The following is a 23,770-nucleotide window of genomic DNA, read 5'->3' as shown; positions in this document are numbered from 1 at the left end:
GAAACTGACAAGCTGACCCTAAAAGTCATATTGAAATGTAAAGAACACAAAACAGCCAAAACAATTTTGATAAAGAAGAACCAAGTTGGAGGACTCACACTTCCTAATATCAATACTTACTACTTAAGTCCTCATTTGCGTGGTATAAAGAGAGGCATTACAGATCAACAGAATAAAATTTCGGAGTCCAGAAATAAACATATTTATGCTTAACTGATTTTCGAAAAGGGTGCCTAGATAATTCAATGGGGGAAAGAATAGTTTTTTCAACAAATGGTGTGGGGACAACTAAATATCCACACACAAAAGAATGAGTTGGAACCCCATCTCACACCATATACAAAATTAACTCAAAATGAATCAACAATTTAAATGTAAGAAAAGAGCTAAAACCCTAGGTCCATTAGGGAAAAAACAGGTGTAAATCTTCATGATTTGGATTAGGCAACAATTTCTTAGCTATGACATCAAAAAGCATAAGCAACCAAAACAAAAAAATAAACTGGACTTCATAAAAATTAAAAACTTTTGTACTTCAAAGGCACTATTCCAAAAAGCATGAAAAGGCCTACAGAATGGGAAAAAAATATTTGCAAATCATATATCTATTATATAAGGGACTAAATATCCAGAATACATACATACAAAAAACTTTTACAACAATAAGAGGACATATAACCTAACTTAAAAATGGACAAAGGATTTGAATAGTCATTCCTCCAAAGAATATACACAAATGACCAACAGGCACATGAAAAAATGCTCAGCAACATTAATCATTAGCAAATGCAAATCAAAACTACCATGAAATACCACTTCATACCCACTAGGACGACTATAATCAAAAAGATGAACAATTAACAAGTGCCGGGCAAGGATGCAGAGAAACTGGAACCCTCAAGCATTCCTGGTGGAAATGTAAAATGTGCAGCTGTTCTGGCAGTTACTCAAAAACTTAAACATATGACCCAGCAATCCCCCTCCTAGGTATGTATCCAAGAGAACTGAAAACACATATGCAAACAAAAATTTGTACACAGATGTTCACAGTGTTATTCATAATAGCCAGAAAGTGGAAACAACCCAAATGTGCATCAACTGATGAAAGAAAAAACAAAATAGGATATATCCACCAATGGAATATTATTCAGCCATAAAAAGAAATGAAATACTAATATATGCAACATCATGGATGAACCTTGAAAACATTACGCTAAGTGAAAGAAAACAGACACAAAGGCCATATATTTGATGATTCTATTTATGTGAAATGTTCAGAATTGGCAAATCAATAAAAACAAACTAGATCTGTGGTTGCGAGAGGGCAAGAGAAATGTGAAGTGACTGCTATTGGGTACAGGATTTCTTTTTGAGGTGAAAATCTTCCAGATTTAGATGGCAGTGACAGTTGCACAACTTTCTGAATACACTAAAAATCACTAAACTGTACATTTTAAAAGAATGAATTTTATGGTGTGTGAACTGTGTCTCAATTTTTAAAAAACCAAAAAAACAAAACAAAAACAACAACAACAACAAAAATGATGAGGAACAAAGCAACTGAAACTTACTTTCTCGATTCAATAACGTTGTAGTTAAAGGCATATCCAAAAATTTTCAATCCCAACGTTTCAGCTAAACAAATAGCAGTAGCACTTCAAAAATGCATCTAATTCTGAGCCAGGAACCCAGGCACCAACTTTCTTTTTTTTTTTTTTTTTTTTTTTTTTTTTTTTTTTTTAAAGATTTTATTTATTTATTTGACACACAGAGAAAGCACAAGTAGGCAGAGAGGGAGGCAGAGAGAGAGGCAGAAGCAGGCTCTCCACTGAGCAGGGAGCCCGATGCGGGACTCGATCCTGGGACTCCAGGATCATGACCTGAGCCGAAGGCAGTCGCTTAACCAACTGAGCCACCCAGGCGCCCCAGGCACCAACTTTCTAATCTTTTTGGATTAAAATACAGCAAGCTGTCCTTGTTCATGGATTCAGTCACTGCCCACATTGCAGCCCTCGGCCTTCCTATCTGTCTCCATGCTGTAAAGCACCAAGGAGTCAAAAGAGCATCAACCTCACCCTCCTGGCCTGGGATATTCTAAAATGAATCAACAGCAAGCTGCCAATATACTTAAGACTATTAAACTGTACTGATATATTTTAAACAAGTTTAAAATGTATATTTGCATACATTTATCATTAATACATATTTAACATTAACATATTTACCATTAACACAATGGTGTACACAACTGTACTTTAATAAGAGCTCATCTATAAATTCAAATGATCCAACTACCTTTGATCAGCTTAAGTGTTCAAATGCTTAAAATTCCTTAAAGTCATAATACAGTAGTCACATAGCTAAATAAACTGAAGTCTGTTTATAGAAAAGAAAATGCAGCAAAATAATATTTTCATAACATCTGAAAAATGCAATTTGACCTTACCTCTCAATCACACTATGCGTAGACTAATAGGTCCTTTCTTCTTGTGTCATACTGATACATACAAATAATCATGAATTAAACAGTATAAATCGGGCGCCTGGGTGGCTCAGTTGGTTAAGCGACTGCCTTCGGCTCAGGTCATGATCCTGGAGTCTCTGGATCGAGTCCCGCATCGGGCTCCCTGCTTGGCAGGGAGCCTGCTTCTCCCTCTGACCCTCCCCTCTCTCATGTGCTCTCTCTCTCTGTCTCAAATAAATAAAATCTTTAAAAAAAAAAAAAAAAAAGAAACAGTATAAATCTGTATCAGCCAGGAAGTTTACCACTCCATCTCACCTCATATCTCACCAATTTTTTCCTAAATATATATTAGCTTAATTTTTAAAAAATAAATTTCAGGGGCACCTGGGTGGCTCAGCTAGTTAATTAAGCGTCTTGCCTTTGGCTCAGGTCATGATCCCAGGGTCCTGGGATAGAGCCCCTTGATCGTCTCAATCTCAGTCTCAGGGCCCCTGCTCCACAGGGAGTCTGCTTCTCCCTCCCCTTCTGCCCCCCCCCCCATTCATGCTCTCTCTTGCATGCATGCGCACTCTCTCTCAAATAAATAAAATCTTTAAAAAACAAAAGAAAGAAACAAAGAAATTTCAGGGGCGCCTGGCTGGCTCAGTCAATACAGCATGTGACTCTTGATCTCAGGGTCATGAGTTCAAGCCCCATGATGGGCGTGGAGCCTACTTTATTAATGAATTAATTAATTTCATCACCTCCCGGATGATTGGTTCCCTTTTACCCCATCCTAAACTGTACCCCCTTGAAAAAAAGAGTGGGGAAGGAAAAGGAGGAAGAATATTTAGTGTCTTTTCAGTGACATAGACATACTTCAAAAAGACATCACACTCAAGTGGAAAAACTTTGGAAAAGACACCTGAATATTTACAAGGATAAAAAGTCCAGACTAAATAAAAGGGACTTCTCTTCATAGAAAACAAAAGCTTACACAAGAGGATTAAATCTATAAATTTAAGTAAAATACCAAGACAATCAGGTAAGTGCAATCCTCTCCACCAGAACCTACAGACTTGAAGAACAAAACAGCTCTTCAAACCTAAATTGGTAGTTCAAGTCTGTTTTTAAGTCTAATATAAACTCTTAAATTATCACTGGAAAAGAATCGATAGAAACCAAAATTATAAACAGATTCAAGAAAAGTTTCTTAATTCCCGATTACTGGATCCTTGGATCAACAGAAGTTAATTTCTGGTACTCATGAAATGTAATTATGGTGCTTTTTCACAAAAGGTATTTTAGTACCACACTGAGCCAGAACACTGCTGAGATGTACAACATGTCTAAAAAAGCATTATTTAAATTCTTCTAGCACTTTTAAGCAGCAGAGAAATCCCAATCATCATCTTACTTGACCACTCTTTGCAGCATGACCCTACTTGCCACTTCCTCACTAACCTACCCCCTCTTGGTTTTGGTGACCTTACCCTCACTTAATTTTCCTATCTCTGTCGGTCCATCTCCATCTCAAACTCCTCTTATTCTATTTGTGTTTATCAGGGTTCCATCTTGAGCTATCTTCTCACTCATAACAACTGGATCTCAAAAGGAAAGTTATACACAGGGAGTAGTTAGCCAAAGGACAGAGGGGAAAAAAAAAAAAAAAAGAATTGCCCAGATCCCACACCCTGGACACACTATATTGGAGCTGGGGGAAGCAGCATTAATGTGTTTTTTAGAAAAGGTTACCAAAGTGATTCTGACAACCCCATCTCTACTCCCGAGGAAACCACTGGTCTAACAGCACTTTCTATGTGATCCTGCCTGCTGCACTGGCTTCAGCTATGACCTATGCACCTATGTGTCACCCTAAATGGTGTAGCTGTGGCTCATCCTCCCTCCTAACCTTCAGACACCTACGTTACTCCACAGTTAGATAGTCCATAAGCCCTACAATTCAACATACCTGATACCATTTTTATAGCACAGTAATAACAACAACCACCATCAGAAGTGACTAGAAAACCTGGTTAAATTGAATTTAGTATATGCACCTACTGGAATACCGTGTTGCCATTTAAAAAAAGAAGGTAGAGTGCAGTCACTCTGGAAGACAGTATGGAGGTTCCTCAAAAAGCTAAAAGTTGTAGCTACCCTACAACCAAGCAATTGCACTACTAGGTATGTATCCAAAGGATACAAACACAGTGATTCGAAGGGAAACATGCACCACAATGTTTATAGCAACAATGTCCACAATAGCCAAAATATGAAAAAAACCCAGATGTCCATCAACAGATGAATGGACAAAGATGTGGTGTGTATATATATATACAATGGAATATTACTCGGCCATCAAAAAGAATGAAATCATGCCATTTGCAACAACACGGATGGAACTAGAGGTATTACACTAAGCAAAATAAGTCAGAGAAAAGCAAATATCATCTGATTTCACTCATATGTTTAATTTAAGAACCAAAACGGATGAACATAGGGGAAGGGAAAGAAAAATAAGATGAAAACAGAGAGGGAGGCAAACCATAAGATACTCTTAACTTTAGGAAACAAACGAAGGGTTGCTGGAGGGGAGGTGGGGGGAGATGGGGTGAGTGGGTGATGGACATTGGTTAAGCCTCTGCCTTTATCTCGGGTCATGATCCCAGGGTTCTGGGATCAAGTACTGCATTGAGCTCTTTGCTCAGCAGGCAGCCTGCTTCTCCCTCTGCCTATGGCTACCACCGCTTATGTGTTCTCTCTGACAAATAAATAAAATCTAAAAAAAAAAAGGAGGGCACTTGATGGAATGAGCACTGAGTGTTATATGCAACTGAAGAATCACTAAAGTCTACCTCAGAAACTAGTAATCACTGTATGTTAATTAAATTGAATTTAAATAAATAAAATAAAAAGGTAGAAATATATATGTTAACTTGAAAAGAACTCTAAAATACAGTTAAGTAAAAAAACCAACGTACAAAATACAGTGTACTGTGCTATACTTGTGTTAGAAAAAGGAATAAATGCGGTATATGCACAGGAAACTTTTGGAAGGATACTCAAGAAACTTAGCCATGATTCTCACTAGATGGAACTCTGGGTATGGTACAGAAGGGAGACATCACTTTCACTGTGTTGTTTGAATTTTCTATCATATGAATGCATTCCTTTTGTAATTACAAAAAAGAACAAATTAAAAGATATGGCAAAACTATATAGGAAAATTTACATGCTATCTGAAAAAGGACTTGTATCCAGAATATATAAAGAACTCCTACAAATGAATTAAAAAAAAAAAGACAACCCAATAGGAAAAAAAGCAAAACGTTTGAATAAAAACCTCACAACAAAGTTTAGCCAAACCGCCAACAAAGAAAGTTGCTCAACTTCATTAGTCATCAAAGAAATGCGAATTAAAACCACAATGCACACACAACCAAAATGAAAGACACAGTCAGTATGAAGTAATGACAAAGACATGGAATAACCAGAACTCATATACTGGGTAGGAGTGTAAAATGATAAAACCACTCTAGAAAACTGGCAGTATCTACTAAATCTAAACATGTATATACTACACACACACACACACACACACACACACACACACATTTATAACCCAACAATTCTACTGCCGGGTATATACCCAAAGAGAAATGAATGCTTATGTCCACCAAAGACACATGCAAAAATGTTCATAGCCACATTATTCATAATGTCCCCAAACCAAAAAGCTCCAAAAAGTAGAAAGGATAAATTATGCTATCATATAATGGAATACCACAAACCAATGTAAAATCATTACCTCTCTACACAAATGTAGATGAATCTCACAGTCATAATGCTGAGGGGGGAAAGTCACATATAAAAGAGAAATACTGTATAATTCCCATTACATAAAATTAAAACGCAGGCAAAACTAATCCATGGTGATAAAGGTCAGAAAAGGTTGGGGGTATCACCTGGCATAGGGAATAAGGAGACTCCCGCTGGGATGTTGGAAATGCACTATGTGTCAATCTGGGTAGGTGGTGGTTATATAGTTACATACACGTGAAAAGAATCATCAAGCTGTACATAAAAATTCATAAAAATAAGAGAATGAGAATACAAGTCAAAGACTGGGAGAACATTTTTCCAAAAGACTTATCTGATGATCAGATTGTTATCCAATATACATAAAGAACTCTTAAAACACAGTAAGAAAACAAACCCAATTAAAAAACAGGCAAGAGACCTGAACAGACACCTCACCAAAGAAGATGTACAGATGGCAAATAATCATCTGAAAAGATGCTCAACATCATGTATCATTAATGAATTGCAAATTAATGAAATACCACTACATATCTATTAGAATGGCGAAAATTCAAAACACTGACAACATCAAATGCTGGTAAGCATGTGGAGGAACAGAAACACTCATTCCCTGCTGCTGGTGGGAATGCAAAATGGTACAATCACTTTGGAAAATAGTTTTTGCAGTTTCTTACAAAACTAAACACACTCTTAACATAATCCAGTAATCACATTCCTTGGTATTTCCCAAGCTGAAACCATGTCTACACAAAAACCTGAACATGAATGTTAAGGGCAGCTTTATTCATAACTGCCAAAAGTTGGAAGCAATCAGGATGTCCTTCAGTTCGGGGCACCTGGGTGGCTCAGTCGTTAAAGCGTCTGCCTTCGACTCAGGTCATGATCCCAGGGTCATGGGGATCCCTGCTCAGCGGGAAGCCTGCTTCTCCCTCTGCCTCTGCCTGCAGCTCCACCTGCTTGTGCTATCTCTGTCAAATAAATAAAATCTTCAAAAAAAAAAAAAAAAAGCTGTCCTTCAGTAGGTGAATGAATAAACAAACTGTGGCACATCCAAATAATGGAATATCATTTGGTGCTAAAAAGAAGTGAGCTATCAGGCCATGAAGTCATGGAGTAAACTGAAATGCATATTACAAAGTGAAAGAAGCCAATCTAAAAAGGCTACATACTCCAACCATATGACATTCTGGAAAAGGCAAAACTATGGAGACAGTAAAAATATCAGTGATTGCTCGGGGGTGGAGATATGAATAGACATAGCACAGAGAATTTTTAGGACAGTGAAACCATTCTGTATGATACTATAATGATAAATATATGTCATCATACATTTGTCAAAACTCACAGAATGCACAGGAGTGAACTCTAATGTAAACTATGGACTTCTGAGTGTCAATGAGGGTTCATGGACAATTAAAAGTACCACTCTCATGGGGGATGCTGACAGTAAGGGAGATGGGGGGGTGATGGGATATAGGGGAACTCTCTGTACCTCCTGTTCACTTTTGCTGTGAATCTAAAATTGCTCTAAAAAAATATTTTTAATTCATCAAAGCATACACTTGAGTGCAGTAAACTAAATTATGCTTCAATAAAAAAGTAGAAAAAGAGATCTAAGAAAAAAACTGGGGGCGCCTGGGTGTCTCAGCCATTAAGCAGCTGCCTTCAGCCCAGGTCATGATCCTGCGGTCCTGGGATCGAGCCCCGCATCGGGCTCCCTGCTCCGCAGAAGCCTGCTTCTCCCTCTGCCTGCCGCTCCCCGCTTGTGTGCTCGCGCTCGCGCTCTCTCTCTGACAAATAAATCTTAAAAGAAGAAGAAGAAGAAGAAGAAATATTTAAGGTAATCTATGGCATTAGAAGTCAGGATAGCGATTACCCTTGAGCAGAATGAGCTAGTGACTGGAGAAGATACAAGTGGGGCCTCCTGGGGAATAAGAATGCTATTTCTTGATATAGGTGCTGGTTACCTGCAGGTATATTCACTTTGCAAAAATTCATTTCACTATATACTTTAGATGTATGCATTTTCACTATACATATTACACTTTAATCAAAAAGTTTACATTAAAAAAGGGTACAATAAAAGTACAGACATGCCATCTAATTCACCAAAAAACATGTTCAATCTGTCTAAAACGAATCTTCTCTTCCCCACAAGTCCCTCATCTTCCAGACAGAATCACTTCAACTTAAGAAATTCCAAAGTATAAACTTTTTTCTACCAAATAAAACTCTGCACATCACTGACAAACGGCATTAATCACTATCTACAATTTCACTTTCAATTTAGGAATAAATGCATTCACAAACACCCTTTCAAAATCTAGCCAGCTTCTAAGTAGAACTTCTATACCCACCACATATGACTGACCATCTTTCACCCAGTTGCACATGTCAGAAATCTTGCTGCCTCTCTTCTCCTTTCCACCTTCCCATACCTCATCCAATCCGTCTCTGCTCTTAGAGTCAAGCCCTCTCTTCAGTCCTCACCGACTCAGTGCTATGGACTGAAATGTTTGTGTCCCCCCAAAATTCACACATTGAATCCTAATGCCCAATGTGATGGTGTCTGGAGTTGAGACCTTCGGGAGGTGATTAGTGCCCTCATGAATGAGATTAGTACCCTTAGAAAAGTGGCTGGAGAGATCCCTTACCCCTTCCACCCACATGAGGTTACAGTTAGAACACAGCGTCATCAATGAGGAAGCAGACTCTCACCAGACTCACGGATTCTGCCAGTGCCTTGATCTTGGATTTCCAGCCTCCAGAACTATGAGAAACAAATTTTTGCTGTTTATAAGCCACCCAGTCTGTGGTATTTTGTTATAACAGCCTGAATGGACTAAATCTGGATTTCAGCCTATATTCATCCTTAGCTTTCCTACTCAGAGTTCCTTTACCTTGGGTCCACAGACCCCATAGTATATAGATAGAAGTATATTTATATGTAAGTGGTTTCCTTCATAATCATAGGTGTTTTATTTTATGCATTATTCCCGAGAAGAGGTCCATGGTCTTCACCAAATTGTCAAAGGGATCCATGGCCCAAAAAGGTTTAAATGATCTAACTGGACTCTGCTTCCAAGCTTATACTCTCCAATTCTCGTCCACACTGTTGCCAGGTATTTTTTGAAACATAAATATCATCTGTCATCCATCCTTAAAATCCTTAAATGGTCCCAAATACTTCCAGGATAAAATCTAAACTCAACAGCATAGCAATCAAGTATGCTCATAACTGGCCCCTGCTCATCTCCTCAGCTTCATCTTGCCTCCTGCCATACACTGCTACTAACATACTGAGCTGAATCTGCAATTCTCTGAATTCGCCGTGCCTTCTCACTCCTCTCTTCCTTTGCACAAGTTGTTCCCCCTGCCTTTTATACCCAGCTTAAGCACCATCTCCTCAGAGAAGCCCTCCTGGCCATCCTCCACTCCCAGTCTCAGTAAGATGTCCTGTCACTGCTCACATCACTCTGTGATGATCTCCCAAAGCAATTTCCTCACAGTGTTTGGTCAGTTTATTGGTCTGCCTCCCCTTCTACACTGTAAGCCTTCCTAGGGCAGAAGCCAGAGCAGGGTATATCATGCCTAGCAGAGCTCAAGACCACAACACAGTACTCAACAAATGCTTACTGAACAAGAGACTGGCCTTGGAAAAAGTGAAACTGGACAAAGGCTGGTCAGAAACCTCATCAACTAATTAGGTGGCACTGATCTGGAGACTGCCATTAGTGCAAATTGCCCAGTTGAGGTAAGATAGTTCTGCATCTACTAATTTACCACCAATGTTCCTTCATTCAAGGCTGGGAAGTTAGCCTTTAGTAAATGTAATTACCATGGTCAGGCAACGTGCCAAAGGCTTGACAGGCATTAGAGCTCACTAAACCTCAAAGCAACTCTAAAATATTCTTTTTTATTATTATTTTAAAGATAAAGAGGCAGAGAGGTAAACTACCCAAAGTCAAGCATAAAGTTTCAAAGTCAGGTTTTAAACTCAGGATTCTGATTCCAAAACCCATGCCTAGCTGCTGAACTCGGTTGGTTTTCTGGAGATAAGAGATCAGCATGCCCTTGGGAAGAGCCTGAACTGGATGACAGGCAACCTTTCATTAGCCACTCAGCAAATAGAAAGGTCTTATTCCCCAGGCAGCACTACTATTAAATTCTTTAACATTTAATGTAACCTCCCCCCGTAAGTATTAGTTGCAAAATCTAGAAGGGCTTATGAGAGTTGTTTTTCCAAGAACAGTAAGTAAAGCTAGTGAACAGCAAGTAAAAATGGGTGAAACTTTGTTGAACTCTCCATCTGACTCAGGAATTGAGAAGGGAGAAGAAAAATCCATCTCACACAATAGAGTTGGTTGTGGCAATACCAATAAGGGAAAGAAGGTAGATGGAGTCTCCACAGCCTGCTACAAAGAGATACCACGAAACACCATCCTTTAACAGGCGGAAAAGGTGTCTTTGAGCTTAGAAAAAGAAAGAGCTCAGGGGGGTTCTAACAGATGGAACACCAATCTGCTGAAAGCTGCTTCTTTTCCACTAAACTTTAGCTTGGAATGTGCACCACAGCTCCTATTCTATGATCTTTAGCACTTCCCTGCAAGACCCCAGGGTACTCACACCATGCACTTCTAAAGACAGCATGTTCTTTAATCCCACCCACCACCTGTTCACATTAGTTTCTCTAGCCCTTACAGATGTAGCCACCTCTCATATTTTGATTAGAAAGTGGTGACCACAAAGCATCTTCATTCCTAATTACCACCACTCCACTTCCATCTACATTTCCCCATTTTCATCCCCCTCACACTCCAGTCTTCCCCTTGACCACCTTCTGTGTCCTTCCTCTTCCAACTCACCCTCAAATCTAGTTGATAACAGACCTGTGCAGTGACTTTTTTTGCATCCCAAATTTAAACGCAAAACCAACACAGTCCATTCTTCCTAGTCACTAACTCCAACCAAAACAACATACAATGTAACTAGTGAAAACTATTCAGGTAAACCTAGGGGGCTTTCAACTAGAATACCTCCCTAGTCACTAGACAGTTTAAAACCAAGGGTAAGAAAATGGAGTCTTTAGGGACATACACTTCCACAGAACAGGTTTTTACTGTGGCTATCATTTTCTAAACTAATCCATACGGATACTGAGATTATAAACCCCTAAAGAGACCCAAGTATATACTATGCAATCTCCATACTTTCCCTCAAGATTGTATCTTTGTAATTTAAGTCACAGCAACTATTCCTTGATTATATCCTGCCCAACATGCAATGAAGAAAAAGATTAGCCTTACAAATAAAATGCATGGTTTGAGCACCTCTCACTGGCAGTGGGGGGAAGGGTGGGTGACACGGATGACAGGGAGAGCTAATTAACAGTGACCTATCCACAGAACCAGGGAATATAGGCCTCGAAGATTATATGAACATCCCCCCAATCAACAAAAGAATAAAACAAAAGTTCCCCTAAGCGAACATTTCTATAGATCAGCATCAAGAACACTCCTTTATTTTTAAAGGTGAATAGCACAGCTTTGTGTTACATTAAAAGAGAAAGACAAACTACATAAAATCATGTAAAGTCATATATTTTGAAGATTTTATATACACATGCAAAGTTTCATATGCAAACACACAAAGACTTGAAAAACCTGGTTTTCTAGATTTCAGTGGCAACTGAAGAAGGAAACAAATAATACCATCCATTCCTCCCCAAGTGCAAAAATCTAGAAATCATAAATCTAGAACACAACTCACACTGAAATATATCATACCTTCTCCCACCTCCAGTTTATTTTTTATTATTTTTTGCTGGTTAATATATTTCTGGACAGTTTAAAAATGATTGTAATCTATTTTGTATCTCATTCATTCTTTCGGGCAATAACTTGCCACCACATCTATTCATATAAGGCACCCTAGAAAGGGTTGAAAATTGAAAAACAATGACCTGAAATAGGCAGACTTTGAAGCATAGACATGCTTAGGAAAGCCCTCCACCCAATCTATGTTCTCCAAATTCCTGCCCCCACTCTTCCAGCTAGGTACCAGAAACCACAGAACCTCACACTGTGTTCAGAAATTCTACCAACATAAGCATGCAAGAGAAAATAAAATGCCTGGGACAAGAACCTGACTGCGGGAAGCATATCTGTGATACTTTTGAATAGTCAGAATACTTCTTCCAAAAGTGTGGCTGAGAGTGTGATTATTTTATATAAATGCACTTCAACTTACCAGTGCATAAGAGTCCAAGAAATAGATCTAAGACATCAACAGCTGTTACTCTACACCATTCCACTTTAGCAGGAAGAAATGAGAAAAGGCACTCCCCAAAAGGTCCCAAGTACATCACCAACCTCACTCTTTCCCAGGTCATTAATGAGGCAGCAGTGAGGCCAAATAGAGTCTGTCTGCAAATTAGAAACACAAAATGCTGTGGTGTGGTCTGCTCTCATCCCTCCCACCAACCACCCACAGCCAGGGTGATAGCAAGCTCCCAGGACATTCTTCTGCCCTAATCACACCTGCCTACGATACAGGACATCTGGTACTATTGAATGAATAGATGCAATGAGCTAGTACTGCACCTTCTTCCCACTGCATTCTTCCTTCCTCTGGTCAACAGCTGCAGCCACAACTCCAGATGTCCAGCACTGTTTGCAGCTCTGTCCCCTGGCCTCAAGGATGACATGGCGTTTTCTTTCAACTCGTACCACTCCCTCAGCCTGGCGCATCACAGTGGTTTTGCTCACTGCTGCTGGATATTTCAAAACATTCCACCTTCTTCTGTACATGGGAACTTGAATTTACCAGAAAATCCAATGCACTTATCCCCAATCACATATCAAAAGCTGCCATATCAGATTTACATTTGTAAAAACAAATATTCCACCACAAAAGTCATAGTCCAAAGGTGAATACCTTCAAAAAGTCTCTCACTAAATAGAAATAAAAAAACTGATTCTCCATTAGTCCAACACCTCCCTGTATAGGCCTCTGAGGTTGCCAGTTAAAGAATGCTAAGAAAAGAGCAAAGATGATTGACTTAAAAGCTAACATAAAAAAAAACTGTTCAAATTATGGACTAACATGTACTGACATTTTAATTCCCAAACTGATCAAAGGAACACTTCCCAGTAATCTGAATTAACAATAGCATTGCTTCCCCCCAATAGAAATAAAATGTTAGAGCTGGAAAGAAACTTAGAGCTAAATTAGACAAGTCCCTCATTTTCAAAAGACAAGAAAACAGGGGTCTGAAGAACTCACAAGAAAATAGGCTTGAAAATGTCAATTATATCTCAACAAAGCTGAAGAGAGAAAAAAATAGGCTTGAAAATCCTGGCTGTCTATCAGGTCAATGTTCTAGAAGAGCACTGTCCAAAAGAACTTTCTGGAAGGATGAAGTGTTCTGTATCTGTGTTCCCCAATAGGGTAGCTACTGAGTTAGTGAATACTTAAAATGTAGCCAGTATAACTCAAGAACTGAATTTATTTAACTTTAATTACTATGAATTATAAGTTGCTATATGGAGCTAGTGGCTACCATAATGCCTAGCACAATTCTAGAATATGTTCTTAGATTCTGGTTTTTAAAGCAAAGTTGCTTAACCTCTCTTCTGCATTTAACACATACAGTAAATTTCTTCTTAAAAATATCTCATTCAGCAACCTAATCTTGTTACATAGGGACCCAGTCCAGAGCAGGATCAGCCTGTCTCTCAAAGCCCCTAGTAGAACTGAGTGACAATTATGTCATCCACCCGGTTGGAATGAAGTCCCTCTTACACAAACTGCTCGATACAAGTCCCACACACCCAACAAGCCTGAATATGGACGATTTTTCAAGTGTCTCATTAAAATTATACAAGTGTTGGGTTGTGACCAGTCACTTCCTACATGTGGCATTGTACCAAACTTTACCTTTCTTCAAAAAGAAAAAAAGAATTTTAACCTCAATCTTTATGATTATAGGATTCTGAAACTTTGTATCAGTTTGCACACACACAACCTCTTTATGATCTAATAAAAATCCAAATTATATTAGCTCTCACAGTCTTACTATTCTGTTCTCAGTAAATATATTTAACATGCTGGGTTCTTTTCTTAAGGACTTCATTTCAAAAGATTCTTAGCCTGGGGCACCTAGGTGTTGCAGTCAGTTAAGCAAGTGTCCTACTCTTGGTTTCAGCTGCACCGGGATCTCAGGGTCATGAGATAGTGCCCTGTGTTGAGCTCTACTGTCAGCACAGAGTCTGCTTGAAATTTCCTCCTCTCCCTCTGCCCCTCCCACTCATGCTAATGCTTGAGCTCTCCTCCCACACGTGCTGCATGTGCTCGCTCTCCTTCTCGCTCTCTCCCGCACGCCCTAAAATAAATATTTAAATCTTAAAAAAAAAAGGATTCTTAGCTCTCTGATTTTTCTACCTAGGAAAAGGTTAGTCTATGAGAACTAATGTTAACTTTAATACCATTAAGGATTAAGAAGAGATTTTTAGTCAAAACTTTTCAGTACGACTTAAAGTACTGAGTTCTTTTTTAGGCAGGAGGACAGTAAATGGGAGAAAAGGGTAATACCGAAAGACCTGTATGTCCTATACGTTAACTGGATCTAACTCTAAAAAGCTGTTGCCTCAAACTAGTGTAAACAAAGACCATGTTTTCTTAAAAAAAAATCTGTGTTCCGTCACATCAAAGGGACAAATTTTATGTTTTCTGAATACCCAAATGCAATCAGGAAAACAGGGCAAGTAGATAAACATACTGACAGTGAGTATTTCATTATATCATGTCACATCTTCAGGTGCGCACAAAACTCAAAAATGCAAAGTAAAACTGCACAAATGAGCTGTTTTGTTTTTAAGGGAATGTTTAAGGGGGCTTTATAATCAAGGGATAATCAGTGACATCACTGGAATAAACATTCTACTGATTATCTAGTAATTCATGCTGTATTCACTTGAACTTGAAAGCCCAGGTTAAGCTGGTTGAAGTGTTGCAACATGTTCTAACTGGGAGACTGAGACTGAAGAATCCAGGGCCCCACACTGTTCAGAGCTAGGCACACTAGCCAGATGACTCACGAAGTGACAGAAACAGAGTTCTACATCAATTCCCAAGGCCTGGGCTCAGAGGGAGAAAAAAGAAAAAAATAAGAATTCTATTTAAGCTAACTAGTTAATACCTTGTGATTCCCAAAAGTAAAATGGAATAAAACAAATCATCTTATATTTCAATCAACTTTCTACTAGTAACCTCTTCAGGAATGGAATACAGTTTGTGAGAGGACTCTTGATCTCTGCCTAAACCCATTTTATTTAAAATACATCATTATCTAGCATCTCTAGTTGGTGAATAAAACGCTTCAACAGATCACAAAAAATACTGATATCTATTTCCCTAAAGAAAATGTATCCATGTAATATTTATTTTATGACATGATTCATTAAGAGCTTATTTTTTATCAAAAACAATGGTTTACCAAATAAATTCCATATTTAAATACTCCATTATTCCCTAAATATGAGACTGCACATTTATGTATACTATACTTTAAAATTATGAAAGAAATAGTACTTCCCAAAATTTTCCGTATTACATTACAATAGAGATGGTCTCCAACTGTAAAAGCAAAATATCAACAATTGGATTTTTACATTTAATAAGTAAAATTAGAAAAAAAAAGTCCATCTTTCCCCATCCTACCTAATTATCCTTTTTTATTATCCTGCAATACTCAGTATATTAGTGTCTTAGTCTTCTTCCTCTTTTTTAGAATGTCTGCTCTTTCAACAACTTTTGAAAATACCTATGAATTTACATGTATTAGTACATTTTAATTATCTGAACAATTTAAAATGTAGCTTCAATTAATAACACTTATACCTGTGTAGTTTAAAAGTGCTTTTGTGCATATTTCAACTAAAAAAAATACTATTTCACTTCAGATTTGACTATTACAAACTAGCATGTTTTTCTCATGATTACAGAATGCCTAAAAATGAGCCAAGAAAAACGCTCACATTTCACTAAAAGTTTTAAGTACATATCTCAGAGAAAAAACTATGATCATTAACTCTAAAAACATTGTATACACCATGCAAACACCTTACAAATTTTTTTTTAAGATTTTATTTATTTGACAGAGATAGACACAGTGAGAGAGGGAACACAAGCAGGGGGAGTGGGAGAGGAAGAGGGAGAAGCAGGCTTCCCACTGAGCAGGGAGCCTGATGCGGGGGCTCGATCCCAGGATCCTGGGATCATGACCTGAGCCAAAGGCATACGCTTATCGACTGAGCCACCCAGGTGCCCCACCTTACGACTTTTATAAAGAGGTAAATCTTCAACAATTTCCAAGGTAGCTATGCTTCCCAGTGGAGAGATGGTCTCTATAAAATAATAACTTAATTACTTGCACACAATTATACAATATAAACCAAGAGAAGGAAAAGTAGAAACTTCACTTGTTCAAGCACTCAAAACACTTGCATTGTATGCTCCTCTTGTCATTCCATTTTCTAATTGCATTCCCACAAGCAAGACCTCACAGCTTTCCTATCTAACCAAGCCCCACTGACTGGTGTCCTGACTCAACAGCAAGTCCAGCAGCCTAAGTCACTACAGAGAAGAGCAATCCTAAGGAACTGCCTTCTGTCTACTGGTGCCAGAACATTCTGGTGAGAGGCTCCTCTGCAAAGGGCTGGGTGTGGGCCATGGCTAGCTGACTTTATAGACGTACGGCTTCCACAGAATGCAATGCTGACTGAAGTTTTCAGATAACACACTCACCTTCATTTTCATCAAAGGAAAAGGCAAAAGATACCTCCTGAATGGCTTTCACAGCTACCTACTTCTCTCCATTCTCCCTGGCTACTACACACAATCATCCCTACTCTGGGTTACTCCTCCTGACAAGACTTCTGAACCTCTGGCAACTCCCCACGAACATAAAAACATCACATTCATACACACAATCATACCCACACACCCAGGCCACTCTCAACATCATCCAATCTTTCACGTTAAAGAAAATCACGTCACTACCTGCTCAAGGTTCTCCCATAGTTCCTTAGTGAACTTAAGATAAAAGTCCAAAGATTTAAGCATTACCTATAGAGTCCTGCATCACCAGCTTCTCTTGCCATCTCTAGTGGATCCCCCCCTCACAATCTACCTATCAACCCCAATGAACTTCTGGTTCCTCAAATGTGGAGTGCTCTCTCTCACATCCAGGCCTTCATCCATGCTATTCCCTCCGCATGAAAAAACTCCTCTATTTCCATTCTCTCCTAGCCTTCCTGCAGGCCTAGGCTGGTGTCACTTCCTCCAGGCTAACTTCCTCTACCTCCACCTCAATTAGGTTAAGTGCCCCTCCCGTCGCACCCTATACCAATCCTAACACACTTTATTCTGTCCCTTTACTTCTCTATGCCCTCTGCCCCCAGAGGATGGGGCCAGTGCCCCCTTGTCCACCACTGTATCAGAGACACTCAATTATTTGTTGAATATATTCAAGTTTACTTAATGAACATAGTATGAATGTGACCCATATAATAAGAGACAATGTTCAAAGCCAGTTATGATGAAACTAGGCAGCAATATCATTACACTTTGGTATAAAATGCAAACTACACAGCTACCTACAAACTCCTTTAGAAAAGTTTAAAGCCTTACACATTAAAAAAGAACTCTTTTCAACATAAAAATATTAGTTTTGTGCTCACAACTCCTGTTAGGCAAACTGCAGTTCCTAAAAAGGGCCAAATTGAAAGTAACAAAAAAGCAGGCCTGATTGCTTATAGGTCAGGTATGAGATCAGTTTAACTACTCCTCCCTGCAACATCAAACTTTCTTGGCATTATTCAGAACTCTGCTGGCTAAAAGTAAAAGGCTATTCCATTTCCTCAGTTTCTCCATCTTGCTGTAAGTCTTTCAATAAGGGTTCCACTCATGATAATGGTCCCAACGACATAAACGTTGCCAGGGAACAAGCCTCTGATACAACCTGGGCATTAGTTGCCATTGGCAGCTACTTTCTTTGAGCCACATGTCTTCTTATGAGTTACAATGAGAGGCTTGTGACACCAGATTTTTCCAAGGCAGTAGACTGATGTCATAAACGTGATGGTACCAAGCACTCTGGAGAGCTCACCAGCTCCACTATGAACTCCCTGTAAGCAAGGGGCAAGTTATCCACCCTCTTAAGCCTCAACTTCCTCATCTATAAAGAGATAATGGTTCTACCTCCTAAGATTTCTGGGAATTAGATGACCTGTGAAAGCACTTAGCAGCCAACCCAATTATTAGGAAGACTATAAAACCTAAAATATTTTCACATCTTCAAAACTTTTGGTAATACCATAACTTATTTTTGACTAACCTCTTTCCACCAGGAATTTTTTGAGAAAGGCAGAAAGATGAGAAAATGAGAAACTATTTCTTTGTTGCAAACTTTGAATTTGACAAATTCCACACAAAACTACATTAAGATCCACTTTCTAATCTTTCTCTGCACTCCCCCAAATCAGACTTAATCTGTACCTCAACCATTCCTAACACCTGGGAGGTAACAAAAATAAAATACTTAAGTACATCTTCCCAAGATGTTCTCGCCGAAATAATCATTTCCTTACTGCCTCTATGCACCTTGAAATCTACTATGTCTTAGGAAAATTTTTAAAAAAAGAAAAGAAAAAGGGGCTCAATCACAAAAGTCCTTCAAAGTCTCTGGTTTCTTTACAATACAATTAGAATCATAAGGTAGGATGGAGGCACCTGTTAGGAAAGAAAGGTGGTAAATTCACGAAACTCCAAGCATGACAAGGAGAATTTAAAATCTAACTATATGTGGAAAAGTTGATTTCCCACCTCCTATTTTTTCACTCTAACACAGGATGGCCAAGTAATAATGCAGGCTGGCCAATGTGAATATTTTTATCATTGAAAAAAATGGGGAGAAAGGAATTTGTGCCAATTGAGCAAACTGGCTCTCACGTTCCCAAGCCAGGCTGACTTGAGTTTTATTTATTTTTTTTTTTTAGGCAAGAAAATTTTACAGATCTTCTGCAACGTGTTTTAAATAAAGGTGAGACCTCTACAGTCTTATAACTTTACATTAGCCTGGATTCCGGGCTGGATTTTTAAAAAATGGGTGACGTGTGAACAGCTTCCTAAAAGCAAATAGGGCACTGGGATATAATTTAGGAAGTGATGATGCAAGTCTCTGGGGGACAGGGCGGGGGGGTGAAAAAGTCAGAGGAAATACCCTCCTGGTGCCTGGGCACCAACTCATACCAAGGCGGGGAGGGAGGGCTGGCCTCCACATGCCAAGGGAAAGGGGCACCCCAGCTCCACCCGGAGGTGCCAACACCGCCCCCTCATCCCTCCCTCCTGCCCTGCCCCCCTCACCCGTGGCCCGGGCGGCCCCTGTTGGCCCAAACCTCAGGTAGGAGAGTCCCAGAGGGTGGCAGAGCACCCCGGGCAGGGCCTTCTCTGCCCACCTCCAGCTCCCCACCCAGCGCCCCTCCCCGAGATGCGGCCCCTGCCTCCTCCCAGTAGGCCCGGCTAGGGCCCAGCCCCCAGGGTTCCGGCCTCCCGCGGCCCCAAGGCCTGCCCGGGCAGCCCCCGCGCCCGCGCCCGCGCCCCCGGCCCCCGCCCCCACCCGGCCGGACACTCACCCCCAGAAGCCGCAGGGACAGCGAGGCGGCAGGCTGGGCGCTTTGCTGCGCTCGCTCCCGGCGTCTCCCATGGTGCTCGGCGGCGGCGGAGCTCGGCGGCGGCAGCGGTGGCGGCGGCTGGGCCTGGGCCCCGCTCGAAGGAGGCGGCGGCGGCGGCGACGGCGGCGGCGTCGGGGGGCTCGGGGCGGGGGGAGGGGGAGGGAGCGGGCGCGCGGGCGGGCGCGAGTCCGGGGCTCCGAGCCGGGATTCCAGGCCGGTCAGCTGGAGGCGGGCCGCACCACTCGGCCTGCAGAGACGGGGGGGCCGGGGGAGGTGCGGAGAGGAGAGGGAGGGGAGCTGAGGAGGAGGGGCGTACGGGTGAACCGAGGACCGCGGGGGAGGAGGGAAGACCCGGCGCCCTCGGCAGCTCCCACCGCCGCTCGCAGCCAGAGCGATGTCCCGTGCGGCGGCGCTGGGAAGGACCCGAGGCCCCCGCCGGCTCTGGCGTAGCAGCGGCCGCTGTGAAGTCAAGGGCCCCGCTCGCTCCGTCACTCTCCCCTCCCCCGGAGGCTGCGCTGACCGGACAATGGCCGCTCCGCCCCCTCCCCTCCTCACACACCCCTCCCAAGGAGTCACAATGGTCTCGCCCGGGGGAGCCGCCGCCAAAGCCCAGCAGCTGATCAGCTGGGATCCGGGCGTGCCACTTTGTTCAGCGCCTCAAAGGAAGAGTATGGGGCTGTGGGCAAAGCCGAGAGCGCGGGCTATCACTTGGCGACGGGCCTCTGAGGCTCTCGTATTCTTGGAACTTTTAAAATCTGAGGCAAACTTACCTTCTCCCCGTCTGAAGAAGGGGAGCAGGGCTTCTGAGTACTCTGGGACGCGTTGCCTCCCCCCAAACGCGAATGGTACGCCCCAAGCGGGAGGGGGAGGAGCGGATTAGTTGTTTAGGGTAAGTCAGGCCAGTCCCAGAGCGGCAGACGAGTGCTGCGCATGCGTCCGGAGACGCCGTAGCCGGGTGCTGGGAGGGGCCAGGAGGGAGTGCATCCAAACCCGGAAGTGGGTCTTGCTTCTCCCGGGGCTGCGGGGCTCTTCATCTGCGGGGAGGGCCCGGAACCGGCTGCTGCGGGCCCTGGGCGATGCTAGAGACCATTTCTCCACTACTGCCAATCCCCTAGAAATCGCTGTCTTCCCAATCCCCCCACACTGGACCCACTCTTCCAGTTCCACCCGGAGAACTGGTCTCCTCTTGGCAGTAATGAACTTAATGGGAAATGCCCCTCCCCACCCCCGCCCCAGGAAGGGCGGGAGGGTGGTGTCTCGGTCAAGTTCCCTGCCCCTCCTCACTCATAGATGCCCCCCATCCTCAGAGACGCAAGTCCACTCCCTATGCCTAGACTAGGAAAATCTCTCTTTTTCTAGAGTGGGCACGTTTGGTTTTTAGAGGGGAACTATGGCCGAATCAGTGATGAAAATTGATGTAACCAAAGAAGTTCGAGCCCCTAAAAAATAAGCCTTCAGCACTCCATGTCTTTGATCTTGAACTCATTCTGAGTTCCAGCCAATCGTGAGTAGAATGCGATTGTTGGTGACAAATTTCAACGAGAAGGAAACTTGCACCATATCTCCTGGAGAGGTGGCCCACAGCTGAGACCCTTGTGGGTGAAATTCTAGGTCCCTGCTACTTGGCAGGAAGACTTCCTGGCTCTAGGTGGGAATACGAGACCCTCAGAGGGTATTACGTAGATTAATTTTATTTCTATATCTGCCATCATATTTGTGCATGATTTGTGGACTTAACATTTATGATACTTCTTTTGGCCTCTAAAGAGCAAAGATCACATTTAGCTTAGCATCCTCTTAAAGATGCTGTTGATGATGATGACAGTGATTGCAAAAATCAAGTCATTTACAGCCAACGCACCCCCAAATGAGAGTGCTGATTTTCCTAATATTGAGTTTCAACTTTGTGGATTTTCACAAGCCTTCAATAAACATTTCTGTCAAAAGTCCATAGAATGGATGAGACCATACAGCACACTAGCTTTCACTGGACTCATTGCCCTTAAATCTTCACTTAGGCTGACATAAAATTGCCACATTCATGAAAGACTTAAGAGCCTTTGAGTTTAACAGACCAAGATTAAGTGGGACTCTTTCTCTCTATTGGCATCTTGATGATCTTTTATATATGGAAAAGGAAACCCTAAAATCAAAAGGAAAATTTAGTATAAACTGTGATTGTCATCTTACAAACTGCTTGCCTACCTGTTTGTTAGCCAGTTTTCATTTTTACAAGCCTCTACCAAGTACCCAGTATGTGCACAAAATTTTCTAAGGCCTTGTCCCTCCTATTCCCCTCTGCCCCACTGCTCTTCTTCTCTCTTGCCCAGCATACTCCTACTGCCCATTCAGGCATATGTTATCTCTTCAGTCCCTTCCATACTCTTGACAAGGCAGAATTGGTCCCTCCTTCCTCTACCCTCATAATCTCCATTATAGGACCAAGAAATACACATGTTAATCTCTTATCACAAAACCTAGCCCCAGAAGGTTTAGCTCTTAGAAATTTCTAACTGCTGGGAGACCAACCATGAGAAACTGTGGACTCTGAGAAGCGAACTGAGGGTTTTTGGGGGGGGGGTTGTTAGCCCGGTGATGGGTATTAAGGAGGGCACATATTGAATGGAGCACTGAGTGTTATATGCAAACAATGAATCATGGAACACTACATCAAAAACTAATGATATAATTTATGGTGACTAACATAACATAATAAAATAAAACCTAAAAAAAAAATAGCTAATGTGTACCCTTAACCCAGTGGGGGGTGGGGAGAGAATACAAAACCCTTGGAGGGTATTACCCAGATTAATTTTATTACCAAATGCTATTTTATTTCTATATGTGCCACTATGTTTGTTCATTATCTGTGCACCTGTGGGATCCACCAGTCTCTGTGGGATTGAAGCCAACTCAATCCATGTTTGCTGCATGGAAGAGCTAATCTGATAAGAAGCCACTCTTAGTCAAGCCTCTTTCATCTGCAAGAAATGTAAACCACTGGAACTTCATGCAAAAATTAATGAATTAATTAATAATTTATAGAAGGAAATAATCTTAAAGAACCCAAGGACACAGAGGAAAAAGATCTCATGAAGGACTGGAAGAGGGGTCTAAAATACTAACAGAAGCCAAGTAGCTAGTCCTTCATTATCTCTTTTTCTCTCTGGTCACATGTTCTTCCATCTCTCACTCTGCAGACCTGCTTTCACTGCTGCTCTGGGAACACAGTGGAAAGTGTCCACACTTGCCTTGCCTCATTTCAAGAAGCAGCAGTTAATCAGTTATCTATGAATCCCAGTTCTCAGGAGAAAGAACCTGACTGGTCAAATTTATGTCAGGTTGTCTGTTCTTGATAAAGTTGCTTTGAGCCAGTCCAGGCTCTTTGTTTTGTAATGCATACAGGACTGCCAGAGGCCCATCCTTGTAGCCTGTGGGTCTCAAAGAAGGTCAGTGATGTTCTTGACAAAGATTCCAAAGGTATCTACCAGAGACCAAAAAAGGAGTCAATTGCAGCCTGAAATCAAAAAGCATAAAGAACAGTGGACGTGATGGAGTGCCTGGGTGGTTCAGTCGTTAAGCGTCTGCCTTCGGATCAGGTCATGATCCCAGGGTCCTGGGATGGAGCCCCGCATCGGGCTCCCTGCTCGACGGGAAGCCAGCTTCTCCCTCTCCCACTCCCCCTGCTTGTGTTCCCTCTCTCACTGTGTCTCTCTCTGTCAAATAAATAAATAAAATCTTTTAAAAAAAAGAACAGTGGACATGTTCA

General features: G+C 41.4%; 1 protein-coding gene across 2 annotated transcripts in view; it reads right to left on the bottom strand.

Annotated features, from left to right (window-relative positions):
- The window catches only part of ZFAND3 (zinc finger AN1-type containing 3), a 338,087-nt gene extending 317,179 nt beyond the window's left edge, over positions 1–20,908 (bottom strand). Inside the window, exons 1-2 of one of the 2 annotated variants that reach the window (XM_064597566.1) lie at positions 20,772–20,908; positions 19,963–20,248 (exon numbers count right to left, since the gene is read on the bottom strand). In XM_064597566.1, the coding sequence (XP_064453636.1) occupies positions 19,963–20,033 (71 nt within the window). In that variant the 5' untranslated portion in view covers positions 20,034–20,248; positions 20,772–20,908. Of the gene's footprint in view, positions 1–19,962; positions 20,249–20,771 lie in introns of those variants that run through there. The other variant, XM_064597564.1, reaches the window with a different exon arrangement.
- Positions 20,909–23,770: the final 2,862 nt, after the last annotated feature.

The sequence above is a fragment of the Mirounga angustirostris genome, unplaced genomic scaffold, assembly GCF_029215605.1.
Source record: "Mirounga angustirostris isolate CCGP_5_RB_7025 unplaced genomic scaffold, mMirAng1.0.hap1 SCAF_8, whole genome shotgun sequence".
NCBI lineage: Eukaryota > Metazoa > Chordata > Mammalia > Carnivora > Phocidae > Mirounga > Mirounga angustirostris.
The sequence above is the reverse complement of the archived record's forward strand: the minus strand, read 5'-3'. Positions and strand labels throughout refer to the sequence as shown.